The 15412-nt window shown below is 44.2% G+C and overlaps 1 protein-coding gene across 1 annotated transcript; it reads right to left on the bottom strand.

Moving 5' to 3' along the window:
- Nucleotides 1–2401: 2401 nt before the first annotated feature.
- LOC144797993 (ubiquitin-ribosomal protein eL40 fusion protein) lies at nt 2402–13525 on the bottom strand. Its single transcript, XM_078668789.1, has 5 exons — nt 13437–13525; nt 12361–12481; nt 11660–11746; nt 9078–9180; nt 2402–2558 (listed from the first exon to the last, which is right to left on the bottom strand). The coding sequence occupies exons 2-5, from the start codon at nt 12461–12463 to the stop codon at nt 2465–2467; spliced, it is 387 nt and encodes a 128-aa protein (XP_078524915.1). The 5' UTR covers nt 12464–12481; nt 13437–13525; the 3' UTR covers nt 2402–2464.
- Nucleotides 13526–15412: the final 1887 nt, after the last annotated feature.

Below are 15412 nucleotides of genomic sequence, written 5' to 3'. Positions count from 1 at the left end.
AGCGGAGAATGAGGTAAGCAGGCGGGCGTCGGGCCAGGCAGGGGATGGGGAGTTACTAAAGGCAATGTCGGGGCAGGCGGGGGTCGGGGACTAACACCTCCAGGCGAGGGTCGGGCCATGCGGCAGCCGGGGGGCGGGCAGGGGCACGGGCTGCTGGGCAATGTTGGGGCAGGCGGGGGTAGTGGGGAAGCCTGAAAGCACCCGGACAAGGTCGGGACGGGCTGCTAGTTAGTTTGATAATAAAAGTCATCGTGGGTGTACCAGTAACTCAAACTTTAATGCTGCGAGACCTATTGCATTGCAAATGCTTGTTGATATATAACCCTCCCACACTATTATTGTCATGCTTTATCATCACGCGTATGTCTAGAAGCTCATAGAAGAACATTTCAGGGAGCACTTAGAAGAGACACTTCGGTGCGTAACTATTAGATAAAAATCCGTCATCTCCTCCAAGGCATTTGTTTATTCGAAGAGCAGGTAGGGGGAAAAAAAGTAATTATGGCAGGGGACTGCAAGATTCAATGATCCTTACTCAACCAACATGATTCAGTCCTACTCTGACAGGCCTACAAAGGTCCGGGTCTTTCGTCTGGATAATTCAACTGTAGAATACTTCCAGTGACAGACCTATTTGCACCATTAAATAATCATGTGTAGCATGCAATTGCATTACCTGGCAGGTATGTACTTGCCACTCGTGATAGGATCAGAAAAAAAAAAAAAAAAAGTAGTAACAGCTATGCCCCCAGTCTCTCTCTTCAGAGCTCCCTGTAATATGGTTGAGCCCACCCTGATCTTTAAGGAGTACAGGTGAACCAGGTGATAAAGCATGACATCAAGTGTGTGAGGGTCATATGTAAAAATTGAATTGTTTTCCTTCCCCACTCAGAGTAGAGTAGAGTGGAGCCCTAGGTGTGGCAAGCACTACCTCTCATTGCGCACAATGCTGTAAAGTTAGGAGGAAATCTCTCTAGGACTGGCGAGTATTCTCCGCACTCAGTTCATTGTTTTTCAGACTCTTGACTACGCCACAGCTCTGGTCTATGCTGTGCCACTCCACCTGCTTTACAAAACGGCTAAAACCTTGGCAAATCCAATAGCTCTCGCATGGATTAAAAACTATTGGCTTTGCCAAGGTTAGTTAAGATTCCTGTGAAATGCAGTTACTGGAATTATGAGATGCTGCGGAGCTTTTCACATAATTATTGATCTACTGCATTAGCCACGTAATCCATCTGCTGCATAATCTGCAGATTAATGCCCCCAAAAAAATAATTTAGGCTCAAACGGTTCAAACGTTACTAAAATTGCAGCAAACCACGTTCCTGTGCAGCAGAAGGCCATATGCAAGGGTTGAGTGGTCACCTTTCGGTTGGCTTATTGCTGTTTGAGTGTTAAACTAGTACTAATGAGGTGCAACCTACGCCCAAGACAAGGTTATGAAATGTTAAAGTAATACTATGAGAATGTGCCACATTAGGCTTTCCCTTGCCGCATAATTTAGACACCCAGGCACTTAATGTGGCCTTCTGCTGCATAAATTCAGTGAGCCCCCCCCTTGCTGCAATTGCACCATTTTCACCAGCTTTAGTAAGAGCAACACATTTCTCTTCCACCTCAGCCTGTGGTTGGAATGTTTTCCTGCTCCTTACAGTTGCCGTCAATCCTCTGCCTCTTCACTGCCCCTTTAAACCCCTCCCAAAATAGAGACGTAGATACCCTAGCAGCCCTACTCAATTTCAGTGCACCACTAAAGTAGAGTGGCTCGGACAAGCCAAAATGCCAAACGGGCAAGAGGTGGCCAAATGGAAGAATCCAGCTTTGGGACCTTCAACCAATTTGTCTCAAAGGACCACACAAAAACCTTGATTCCAGCAGCAAGGACCAGGCAGTCGTGCCCTGCAAAGTGAAAGCCAGTGTGCAATAGGCTAGCTTGTGAGAAGGTGAGATACAGTGGGTTAAGAATCAAAATGCAAGACCAGATTCACATAGCACAGAAGCCATCTCCCTGGACGCAAGCTAAACTCCAAATTAGTCGAGAACTGCGCCAGAAAATCCATGGTATTGTGGAGTGAAAGAGCGCTAGTGGAGCAAACCAGAAGAGATGGACAGAGGCAAAACATGGGAAGGGCGAGGGCAGTGGTTTGGAGACGTTTCCAGAAGGAGCCAAGCTCAGCCCCCAAAAGGCTGGGCGCTAAAAGACAGACTTCGACCCATCAAGGGCTTGAGACATTTGCTAAAGGTCGCTTGCCAGTAGCAGATAAAGTGAGGCAGCCCTCAGACCAGGCACTCAAGTTGGAGCCATGTCTACCACCTCAGTAACGCCCCATCCAGCCCCCCCCCCCCCCCAAAGAACTTCACTCAAATTGTGGAAACATTTTGCATCATAACAAAGCCAAAGTTTTAATTTTTTTTATTTCGAAATATTTCTCAAATGCAATGAATACAAATGGTTTGATATTTATTTGACCTTCTTCTTGGGGCGCAGGTTGTTTGTGTGCCCACATTTCTTCTTGCGGCAGTTCACAGCTCGGGGGTGGAGACGAGCATAACATCTAAAATAAAAAAACACAAGATAATCAATTATCAAAGCATGGAACAGCCTGTGTAAAGGTAGCTTACCAAAATGAAATTGTCATACCATGGCTTTTGATTTATACTAACTATATGAAATGATAAATGTAATTTACAAACGTATGGTTTTCTTAGACATAATCAGAACGCAATACTGTAAAGTAGACTATACAACCTTTAAGCGTACCAGTGTTTGAAAACGTTAGATATATACGCAGAATAGTTTAAGCTTAAGAAAGAAGCAACCTAGCAACACTGATCGCATTGGCCCTAAATGAACAGTGGTTGGATTTAAAATAAATGAAACGATTCCCGCGTCCCAACAAAAAAATTGGTAATGCAACAGTTTCATCCATGTAATGAATAAAGAGCTGTTTTCATCCATCATCGTCTGGGAGAACGAAAGACAGATAACAAGGGCCAAGTGGAGAGGATGTGGAGCAGCAGCCAAAGCTGCTGACTAGAGAGCTGGGATCCCAGTTTGAGCCTCGGCGGCGCTGATCAACATGCTGTGATTCTATGCACTTAATTTCTCCGGGCGATAAACTTATATAAATATGCTGCAAGAGTAAAAGGCAAAACTTTATGAAAATATAGTTCCATAGCGGATGTTAACAGTATTTCGGAGGTGGGAAGCTAAAGGGTCTGTGTGACCGAAACCAGGGAGCGAAGGGGCCTGTGTGACCGAAACCAGGGAGCGAAGGGGCCTGTGTGACCGAAACCAGGGAGCGAAGGGGCCTGTGTGACCGAAACCAGGGAGCGAAGGGGCCTGTGTGACCGAAACCAGGGAGCGAAGGGGCCTGTGTGACCGAAACCAGGGAGCGAAGGGGCCTGTGTGACCGAAACCAGGAGCGAAGGGGCCTGTGTGACCGAAACCAGGGAGCGAAGGGGCCTGTGTGCCTGAAACCAGGGAGCGAAGGGGCCTGTGTGCCTGAAACCAGGGAGCGCAGGGGCCTGTGTGCCTGAAACCAGGGAGCGCAGGGGCCTGTGTGACCGAAACCAGGAGCGCAGGGGCCTGTGTGACCGAAACCAGGGAGCGCAGGGGCCTGTGTGGACCGAAACCAGGGAGCGCAGGGGCCTGTGTGACCGAAACCAGGGAGCGAAGGGGCCTGTGTGACCGAAACCAGGGAGCGAAGGGGCCTGTGTGACCGAAACCAGGGAGCGAAGGGGTCTGTGTGACCAAAAACAGGGAGCAAAAGGGGCTGTGCGACAAACCAGAAAGGGAGTGGTGAAAGTGGTGCCTTGACAGGGCTGCATACATGGGTGCTAGAACATCCCAGGAAGAAATCCAGCCCCCTCCTATGAGGTTAGGGTTGGCGCTGTGGTTCCATTGAGTTGCAGAAACTTTAAACATGCCTATTTCAAAGTGGAATACTCTGCTAAAACAGGTTCCATTGATTTATGGCTGAAAAGGAATGATTTGGGGTAAAAAATAAAAAAGTGCGGCAATAATGGCGTAACATTTTAATTTGTGTCGCTAAATTTGCAAATCTAGGCCAAAATATCCCCGGATAGATTTGGGGGGGGGGGGGGGGGGGGGGGGGGGGAGAGAAGAATTGGAGCTTTGTTTCTGTATAATACCAAACACAAAGTAAATAAATACATAACTACACAGCCATCTTGCAGTTATGAATGAATGAAAATTGCATTTGTATAGCGCTAGACTACCCGGAGGCCTCGCAGCGCTTGAGTTAGAGGTTATGTAAGCCCTGTAAGGAGAACACTGGTGAAGTGGTGGTCTGCGCAGCTAAGCCCACAACAGCACGGGTTTCGTTTTTCAAGTGTTTAACCAATAGACCTTTATAAAAACGTACGTTAATGGCTTCTCAAAAGAAAACCACAGCCTAATGGTAACGTTTTTCAAATTAAACTGATTTGAGGTTTTTTGGATATTGGCCAATAAACCTGTATACTTCCTCGGGTTTGGAAAGCCTGTTTGCTGATGTATGGTTCAAGAGGCTACTTCAAATATGGGCATGCTTCTGAAAATAAAAACTTGGCCCAAAGGGGAGCACACATTCCAGAACATGAAGGAATCCAGTAGAAACAATAGAGTACATTTGGCACAAGTACTTGTCTTGGTCTGGCCCACCAAACGTTTAGAATCTCTTGAAAGAATGTACACTTACAGCGGCCCACCTTCACGCTGACAAAATAAAGATATAAAACTCACAACACTTGAGGACAGAACATCCTACTGTCCAAAACTGAATTGGTCTTCCACTGGACCATCCACACCGTAGCTTTATCTCATCACCTCCCCTCCCATGAATAAGTGGCCATACAATAGAACATAAATACAGAGAATATGGAGGCGATTATGTACAGAGCAGCTTGGGCACCCGATTACTTCGAAATGAAATTTCAAGTGGACTGGAGCCTCCCAACATTTGCCTAGTTAAGATTAGTTGCGTAATAAGGTTTTTGCTGTTCGAACAGCTCTGTATGTAACGTAACAGCTGTCAAAAAAACTATTCTGTCACCATTCGTGTGCAGGATATTACATTTACAAAGATTCAATGTTAGTAAACTACAGAAAAAAATGCGAAATTAGCAAGTTATAAGTTGCAGCACGACCATATTGTGCCCCTCACTGTTCTCACTCATATCCAGGATGTCATAGGTAATATCACAAGGCACCGCCACGCCATTGATGTTACGCATTTCCGCAAGATACTGTGGTTGCTGTCAAAATGTTCAGTGGTCTACGGACCTGATCTGCAGCCAACCCCTGCTGTGCATGCCCAACAGGTGTACACCATAGAAAGTTATATGACTTTTCCCGGGGGTGTAAATAAAACATCCGTCTGCCTCTTAAGTTAAGCCTTCGAGACAAGTATTTGTTCTGGCACATTTTTGAAGAATCTACGATGCATCCAAATATTTTACTATTGCACTCCCCTTTAATATCCGCCGAAGCACTTGGAGAAATCCAGTGGACCAATGGAATGAGAAAATGGTTTTGAACAACACTTTCCCTGGTCTTCTAGATTGATCCACACCTTCAACAAAGTGTGTGGGGTGGAGACTTTACGATAGAGAGGTAGGCAAGATAGGGATCTCAGTTAAATTTCAGTAAGCTATTGGAATCACAAGATTGCCCATCATCTCTATACTACCAATTTCTTTATAAATCTACCCCCCCCCCCCGGACTTGCTAAGAACTTTAAGACTATTTCAAATCAAAGATCAATAATACGAATGCGAACACTTGCAGTCATCGCCATGCTTTTCCCATTGTTATTATTAAAGTGCATAGTTAAACACTACACTGGCGAAAATATATATACGCAATAAAATATTGATTCGGCGATAGCATATAAAAAGTGCATTTCTTGACGTTGGATGGATATTAAGGTTCAAAGTGACTGCGCAGCTGTGTTTAAAGGATGCATCAGGAGATAAACATGAATATACAGAGTTTCAAAGTGTCCGTGCATGTTTCAAGGATTTTTCTTTATGGATCCTATTGTTGGCATTTGCAGGGCTAGTCTACTATGTCGTTGCATATTTTTATTTCCAACCGCTAGCCCAGGTTTGGAACATTATTTTCCTCGATTTGTACAACTTTAGTGAGCAATAGATCTGAACTCCTGGTCAGTCCTAGATGCAGCTTCCGCTTCATCCATGTGGCGTCTTACTCTAGCTTCGAAAATTGCCAGGAATTTTACCACCCTGATGTTAAGCTGCGTGTTTGATGGGTTGTGTGCCACAATGATGCCCTGCCTGCATGTGCGAACGGATGCCCGAATAAACACCCTGCAACAGCCTTCTGATCACACTGCTGGGCAGAAGCAAATGTGCATTAATGTTTCTTTAGTCACACCAGAGTCTGCAGTTAACCATTGCTGGTTTTACCCAAGGGGGAAATTGATCTAAGGCTGCACATACATTTTATTTGATGTGGAAACCAAAGACTGAAATATGCTTGTGGCTTCAAGGAAACAGAAGAGTTAATGCTTTGCCAGGCATAGATGAGCTTGGCCAGGTTCTGTCCACTTGCATAGAGAGAAGCCTAGCAGATCTGTTAATAGTTTTAAATTCGGCAGAAGAGGTCCTTATGCTCCATAATTCAGAGGCATGCATCGACCGAAGGGCGCCGCTGAGACTGTACCTAAAGATTGATTCAAAGCCGGGAAACAGCCTTTACAACAAAGGCTGAACAACGACATTGTCTTTACAACAATTATTTTTTTACAATGGTTTTGCCTTCACCACGAATGCCCTAACAACGAATTTCGTTGTAAATGCATTAAATGTAAAGGCATACTCTTAGTAAAAAATTACATTCAAATATAAGTATTTTGGTATGTATTACATACATATATACAGTGGCAAATGTATTTAAGGGTTTAGGCGAGTATGGGTTTTTGGTTGGCATGGGTAATTTTAGGGTGGGTATTGGTTTTTGGATGGCAATTAAGGGGGTATGGGTATTTGCGTGGCAGTTATTTTTAGGGGTTAGTGCAGGTATGATATTTTGGGTGTTGTGTGGCACTGTTATTCAGGTGGATACTGCTGAATGAAGCTCTATGTTTATATACATGTATACATATTAGTTTCTAATGCGTGATTAGCACCTTTAGGTAGTAGGTGAATTGAGCGGTATTAGCACCCAGTCAAACTAACAAGCTGAATTTGATGGACTCACACTAGACTTTAATACATTGATACATATATCTTTCTTTTGATTGTGCAGTAATTTCCTATTTGGGAACCACTACTACCTACCTGCGCTTAGTAAGATTAAGCAAATAGCAGGTCCAGGAGCCTTTCCTCCTTTGTCCCCATCATTATTTTGCACCCATACGAGATAGATCCTTTAATCCCTGTAACCATGTACAGGGGTCCCAGGATTGGACTGTGTAAAGATTGACAAAGTGATAAAATGGAATGTTAGGGAAGCAGCTTTGGGTTTCATTGAATCCATTTGTGCAGTAAAAGTGTCTCTTGCGTTGAATAGTCCATGGTATTTATATTTTGCTTTGACTGATAATCAGCCACCTATCAGTCATTCTACAGGTGTTTGGTTTCTTGCTGAATGTCACCACTTTAATTTTTTTTTATATAATCAATCATTAGTTTGTGACACTTGATGAATCTAGAGTACAACTAGAAGCCATCACAAACCTATGGGTAGTCATACTCTGAAGTAGATCATCTGTGTATACTATGTACAAGAAGCAAATGGCCCCAGAGGTTTAGTGGGTGGGCATGTATGCAAACCAGTTCTGAAGAGAACCCAGACAGGTAGATGTTAAAAAGTAACGGGGCAAGCACATACCTGTCTCGATCCAGTGGTTGTATGGGTTCTGGGAGAGGTTAGAGCCATTACCCAAATGAACAGCTAGAATTCAGTATGCAGGGGTTGGATGGCTCTGAAGCCTTTCAGTGGCATCAGAGGGGAGTCTTTACCACAATAAGTTTCGGGGGACCTTGTTGAATGTTGACTTAAAGCCAATGAAACGTGCATATAAGGCTGATTTTGAGAAAGGCCTTAATACAGAGGGCCATTCCTGGGCCTGAGCAAAATTTGGTGCGACTCCATAGAATGGGTGTCAAATTGTCCACCTATTCTTGTAGCACTCCGGTTGCATAGCGCTTAGTGTCAATATCAAGTAGTGATGGGGCGATAGTTGATGGGTCACCTCTATCACCCCCCCCCCAATTGAGACAGAGGGGGCACCATCAGGACGACTCCTCCATATTATTGTTACAAATGTTTTTGGGCTCAATTCAACTTGCTACCCGTATCCCTGCTTCATCGCAAGCTTGCCCTGCCCTTTTTGCGTAGACCGGTCTCCTAGGTTCTGCCTTACTGGGTGGATACGAGTTGGAAGGCTGCTGCAGCCTGGTTGGATTTTCTGCAGTCTACCAAATGGTGACAGCGTTTGTCTAATTTAGAGATAGGCAAATCAGTAGTTTATTAACTCAATGCTCATTAACCCCTTGCATGCTGCCGCGATTCTGCGCCTGTGCGGCAAAATCGCGAGTGGGCAGGTTTATGACGGCCCCCAGCTGTCATCAGCACACGAGCGCCGTAGTGCATGACGGATGGGGCAGTCATAAGCATGCAAGGGGTTAAAATGACTAAAACCTGCCACTCAAGCCATTCGTATAGGTTTGAGGGCCTGGAGGAGTCTTAATTGTCCCACGTAGCGTGTTGGGTAGTTGTTTCGGAACTGTCCGAGCAATCAATGGGTTGTCCAAGCAGCAGGGTGCCCCCCCCCAACTAGGGCCTCCGTTTTTTTTACTTAAGCACTGGTCCCCTGTAAATCTCCCATTGAGGATCCGTATCCCTGAAGCTTAGGGTTGCGGCACGCCACCAAACCCCATTCTTAAACAGTATCAACAACTTGCATATCATGTCCCCAAAGAATTATAAATCTGTCAAAAAAACTGGTAAAAATTATTAACACCCCAGTTTCCAAGCTCCATAACTTGCTGACAGATTGACAATGATATTTACTCCATTAAGTCTATGAAAGAAAGATACGTACTTGCGGCAGATCATTTTGTCACAGTTGTACTTCTGGGCAAGCTGGCGGAGAGAAGGCTCAATAATACCACCTCGAAGGCGCAGCACCAGGTGCAAGGTTGACTCTGTAAAAACATCATCAAAGTGATTAATACTTGAAACATAATGCTTACAATACAAGTAAGTGAACATGAATATTAAGCAATTATGCCTTCAGTAAAAAAAAAAAAAAAAAAAAAAAAAAAAAAAACATTGTGAACAACAATGACTTGTTTAGGAAGATTAAAATCCACAATCCTGCACAGAATATCAAGATGTACTCTTGCATAGTTGTGGCAAGATGTGTTCGCAAAATCCAAATCACCAATCTCTTCCAATAAAGTAGCAACCACTTCATAACTGCACTTGGCATTCCACCGTACAGGCTGCGGTTCACATCTTGGCAACAGGCAGGGTCGGCAAAATGGGACCAATTCCACACTAATCAGGAGCAGCAAAGACATGCAACCAGCAAGTGCAGGGGGGAGTGAGACGACAGGAATTTGAGTTTCCCTTTGTGGATTACTTTAGTCTTCTAGTCCTGATAACGAAATTGCGGGTCATCTGTGCAAAGGGATGGGTTATCAGAATGTGGATGAGTACCCAGAAAACAGTATGTCTAGCCCAAGACACTTCAATCAACCTTGAGTAGTAAGGGGTGGTTTGATTTTTCACCCCTACAATATGCCTATTTTGCTGAAGGGCAAGTTTCGTAGATTAACAAGGCAGGGAAAGGAACTTCAATGCCAGAGCAGACTTGAGATGCAGCATCCAGCAGACTAAATCAACACATACCGCTGACTGATGCAAACATTCAGAGGCTGAATTAGAAGTGGTCAAGGAGCGTGCTACATCTGACCTCGGGTTCAGAACTCAAGGCAAGGTACAGTTAACTAATATTTGACTTTAGCACGTATTTTATGTGAACAATCGGCATGTGTTTGTTGTGAAAATATCCCCATGTCCTAGCTATCGGATATGCCACATCATGGTATAAATGAAAGTGTATGCAAATGTCTTGTGCTAATAAGCAATGCATATCTTGGCAATGAAACTGTAAAAACATATAGGGAAAACAATGCAAACAAATTAGCAGAAATCAAGAGGGCATTTTGAAGAAACTTCAGCATTGTAACAGATAAATTACGTGGTAGGTGCCTCACATGAAAATGATGCTCCAACACTTCAGAATAAACAAATGTGAATCTGTGCACGTAGCTTAGAATGAAAAGCTGAGCTGTAACAGATTATTCTCTTTTCCTGTACGCCATACAGGGATTGAAATTATCTTGCAGTAATAGCACTAGAGTATGCTGTGAACAACCACTTACATGTTTGGTTCCTAGGAAGCGCACTTATATCGTTTAGTGTTCAACAAACGAGAACTTCTCACAAATAAGTCTCAAGACGAAAAGAAAAAGATGCACAAGACTGTCAGTCTTTCTTTTAGGACAAGAACCCTAACTCACCTGGAGGAGACATGCTTCATCATTGGGTTGCCTCTCACACCAAGGCCGCAAGGTCATTGGTGTGGGCTACAACTCTTCGTGCTTTGAAGAGGAGCTGATCTGTTTTCGTGGGAGGGAACGAAGAAGAGGGTGATGAGGGGCAGACCCTCTAGGGCTTTCTTTATAATCCTGTCCCAGGTTCGACCTTCTATTTGTGTTTGTGCCCATTATCAAATGCTTGCTCTAAAGAGTTAACCTAACAGAAAGAGCAATGAGATCACCGTTGGCATTACTGTAAAAGATTTTGGGGTGCTGCCATCCAAAGGGGCCCATCTAGATTTTGTAGTCCGAGCAAGATATTGAGTTTACCTCCCACTATTAGATTACAACCTTCGAACACTTTAAATCCAGTCTCAGTTATCAGTCTCCTGTTGATTAAACATACCATGCTGACAAAGGCTTATATTTTCTGGCAGCACCTAGCACTGCAATCCATCTCCTGCTTTTTTTTTTAGCAGAGTTTTATATAGCGCGAACTAGACCCAAACCGAATCAGGTATCAGAGCGCTTTACATATTTTTCCTGTTATGTTACATTTTTACGTGTTCTAGTTACTTTCATTTTTAGGCACGGGGAGATTAAGTGATTTGCCCAGAATCACAGGAGGTTTTGGCGTCGTTACCGAGACTCGAACCCAGTTCCTCCAGGTCCGAGGTCGAGCGCCCTAGCCGTTAGGCCAACTCCTCTCCTTCTCCACCATGAGCTTTATTGCTTTGTGTGGCTTAGTCTTTAAATAGTTCCGGACTGGGCCTAAGGGTGTCCCTTTTCAAGCGGTAGAAAAACAACCTACTACCACCAACTACATTACACATTCATATATTCTCCTTCCTTGTCCTTTACCTTTGGAATAAACTGCCATTGCAACTACGCACCTGTGAAAATCACTTGTATTCCAGAAAAGTGTTTAAGACCTACTTATTTAAAGAGTGCCTTTCTTTGCCGGCTGCCTTTGTCCTGCGCCGAAATACCCCTCTGGGGGTAATTCAAGCACGCAACAAATTAAAATATACAAATTGTCAAAGATAACATTCAAAATATATCCATTAAAAATGTATACCTTTCTGAATATTGTAGTCCGAGAGAGTACGTCCATCTTCTAGTTGCTTGCCAGCAAATATCAAACGTTGTTGATCAGGTGGGATACCTTGTGAAAGAAAAAAAAGTGAGTCGTTTATTTTGATATCGCATGAACCTAGCTGTGGAGAAATAGATACAGGATTCTGTACATCAACGTTGAGATACAGCGTTGAATTACACAATGACATTATATTTGATGCACTAGCAATGTTTTAGTAAATTCTGCATTATCACACTTTTCCTTCATGTGCTAAGACAGGGATGCCAGTAGATCACAATTTTGTCAAGTTTATAATTTCAGTGAATTGGAGTAAACAGCAAGTAAAATCCAAAGTACTGCTGAATGAATGCTTAACTAGTAGACGGGCAAAGAAACATTAAACTGCACACCTACCCATAAGCATGCCAAGTCATGTTTAGTTTTGTTAGGAGTGTTAATCAATATACAGAGAGCAGCAGAGTCAGATGATCAACTTCTATTTCGAATCCTCGCATTTTTCCCAACAATCCCTTGTAAAGTAACTTTGTTTCAATTTAAATCTGATCCGATACACACACAGCCCACATCAAACCATAACCACGCAATTACTGCAGCCAGATTACATATTTAAGATTAACATGACAAAACATTGCTTTTTATTTCCTCCACCAGGAGCAACAATTTAATGTCACATTTATTACCTTCTTTATCCTGAATTTTGGCCTTCACATTCTCGATAGTATCGCTGGGCTCAACCTCGAGGGTGATTGTTTTCCCAGTGAGGGTTTTCACGAAGATCTGCATCTTGGCACCTACGGATTACTTGGACAAAAAAAAAGGAAATGTTAAAGGTGGTTCCAATGAAAGGAGGACTCGCTGAAGCACGAAACTTCAGACAGAAGAAACCGCAGTACTGAACCAAGGACAGTGTAGCGGTTGCATGTTGGAAATTTTAATTTGAACTGTTGCTTTGGAAATTGCACTCAACGTGAAATACACGCTGTCAATTTCACATGTAGAAACTGAACACCTCGATTCACTTTTAAACCACCATTAAAACTTAAGACAAGGAATCCAGGGAAGAAACAGAGTACGGCATTGACTTGTAGAAGGCAATAGTAACAAAACGTTGTTTACGGAATGACCACGAATGTACAAAGTGACAGCCGCTTAAAACACTGCTTAGGACATTTTTAAAGACTGCCTGATGCTTGGCGGCTGCTACACTATAATAACCCTGCAACTTGTAAAATTCCAAATAACTTTTATGAGGCTCTGGAAAGGGAAAAAAGCAGCAAAAAAACTATTGTACCTATACATGGGCATAGCCTAATCTGTAAAAGTAGGCTAGAATAGCGGCGGAGTACCAACTAGACCTGGGTCCAAGTCACCTTCTCGGACTTCATTCTCCTGTTTACCTTTAAAACCTCCTTAAAGTAGGGGTGGAGGGAGATCTTCCCTACAACATACCAAATTAAAATTACCCTCAGGAGATTTCAAAAGGCCGCACAAGTTCGCGCACCTGTTTCTTGGAAGCCCACAGGTTTGAAGGGTTATCAATCTATGGGAATGGCAGAGTTGGGCCTGTACAGAGCCAGCTTCGGGCTATATGGAGACCCGCCGGGCAGAAGAGCCGAACCAATCCATAACGCACCGCCCGCCAGCGAAATCTAAAGCCCTCGCCTGTCTCCCTAACGTGCCACCTCCAATCACTCAGTACAGTACATTTCTGGGCGCTACATTACGACCCCCACAATGCCAGAGCAGTAAAACGCACCCGCACGGCGGCCACGCACTGAAGGAAAGGAGGGACGGAAGCGGAAATAGAACCTCCACTATCCGCAGGCGCTCGCGTCACCGAGCAGTAGACACAGAAAAGAGACTTCCGTCCCGGCGCCGCAGACATAAAAAACAGACATTGAAAGAGGCAAGCTTCCATTGTAGGCTCGTGTTGGCATTTCATGTATGTCTGGAGTATTTGCTTAGATTCATAACCACTGGAATATCTTCTTTTATTTAAAAGCGCAAGTCCAGTTTCAAAATAACTAAAAACATTTATGTTTTTTAAAAATGGGTACCCAATTCAAAAGTCTGGCTTCTTACGATCACACAATTTGAGCTAATGATGCCTAGTTTACATAGATGAAGAAATATAACATTTGGAAAGTGGAAGTCCAAAGGGCGGCTAACTATAGGTAACATCCCTGTTTACGGTTCGGATCATGTAGTCTTTCAACATGGCCGCCCCCACCAACAACCCCAGATTAGTTTGGCGGGTTAGCCTCTACCTCGACTGCCTTGAATTTGACAGCCATATCAGTGAAGCGGTGTTAGTAAGGTAGTCGTGGCTTAGCACTCCGATCGCCTTGATTACAATACATTGAATGAAGTTGATGTGTTGAACACACAACACGTCTGATGTTCTAGGTCTCAAAGATAATAATTATCCGAACAAAGCACTCAAGTTTCCTAGATGGGCGCAAGTTCATCCAGTCCAGGTTTTTCCTAGTTTTAATTTTTGTTTTTCAGTTTTATATAGCGCGAACTCGACCCGAAGGTATTGGAGCGCCATGCACGAGCACCACTTACGTTACACAAGTATGTTAATGTTAATGTTAACGGATTTTTAGAGCGCATAGCTGCCCGTGAGCGTCCCAGCGCTGATGAAAAGAAAGGGGGAGAAGCTCACGGGAACAGCCATGTCTTTAAGGATTTGCGAAATGCCAGAAGATTGGGTTGGGCACGAAGGTCAGGAGGGAGGGAATTCCACATTTTGGACGCATTGTAAGAAAAGCGCCGGCCTCCTGATCGTGCTCGAGAGATCTTGGGTATTTTAGTAAGGTTGGCATTGGAAGATCGAAGGGGTCTGGAGGTAGTATAGGGAGTAATCAGAACTCTAAGTATGGGGGGGGGCTTTCCCGTTCAGAATTTTGTGTGTGAGGCAGAGTGACTTCAACTGCACTCTTTCCATGATGGGCAGCCAGTGCAGTGCTCGCAGGGCTGGTTTGGCTGAGCAGCGGTTCCTAGTGTTGGTCAGGATCATGGCAGCGGCATTTTGAACCACCTGAAGTTTGGTTGTGACTTTTAAGGGTGCAGCAAGGTAGAGTGCATTGCCGTAATCCAACCTTGACAGGATGAGACCCTGTATCAAAAGTTTCCTTGATTGGAAGGGGAGTAGAGGAAGGATTTTTCGAGCGGATCGCAGGAGACCAAAGCAGACTCGGCAGTTTTTCTTGCTTGGGTTTGCATGGTGAGGTTTTTGTCCAGCCATAGACCGAGGCTTTTAATCTCGGGCTTGGGGGTTGGGGGTTTACCCATGCAAGGGTGCCAAAGGGAGTCTGTGAGGAGGTGGGCTTGATTACCCATCACCATGATCTCCGTCTTGTCGCCGTTGAGCTTTAAGTGAGATCTGTCCATCCAGCTGACAATGTCAGTCAGGCAGGAATAGAGATCTATGTTGGGATTTTTTTGCTGGGTGAGGGAGACCACCAGTTGTGTATCGTCTGCATATGTTAGGATTTTATCCTGTGTGGGGCAACTATCTGTTCCAGGGGGGACATATACACGTTGAAGAGTGTGGGGCTCAAAGAAGAGTCCTGGGGCACTCCACAACGTACAGAGGTCTCCCTGGAAGAATAGCTGCCCTCTATGACCTGGAATGATCGGTCTTGCAGAAATGATTTCAGCCAGGATAAAGCGAGGCCTGAAATCCCAAGATCGCTAAGTCGCTGGGCCAGGATCTGATGGTTGACC

Source organism: Lissotriton helveticus, chromosome 12 (assembly GCF_964261635.1).
Source record: "Lissotriton helveticus chromosome 12, aLisHel1.1, whole genome shotgun sequence".
NCBI lineage: Eukaryota > Metazoa > Chordata > Amphibia > Caudata > Salamandridae > Lissotriton > Lissotriton helveticus.
The sequence above is the reverse complement of the archived record's forward strand: the minus strand, read 5'-3'. Positions and strand labels throughout refer to the sequence as shown.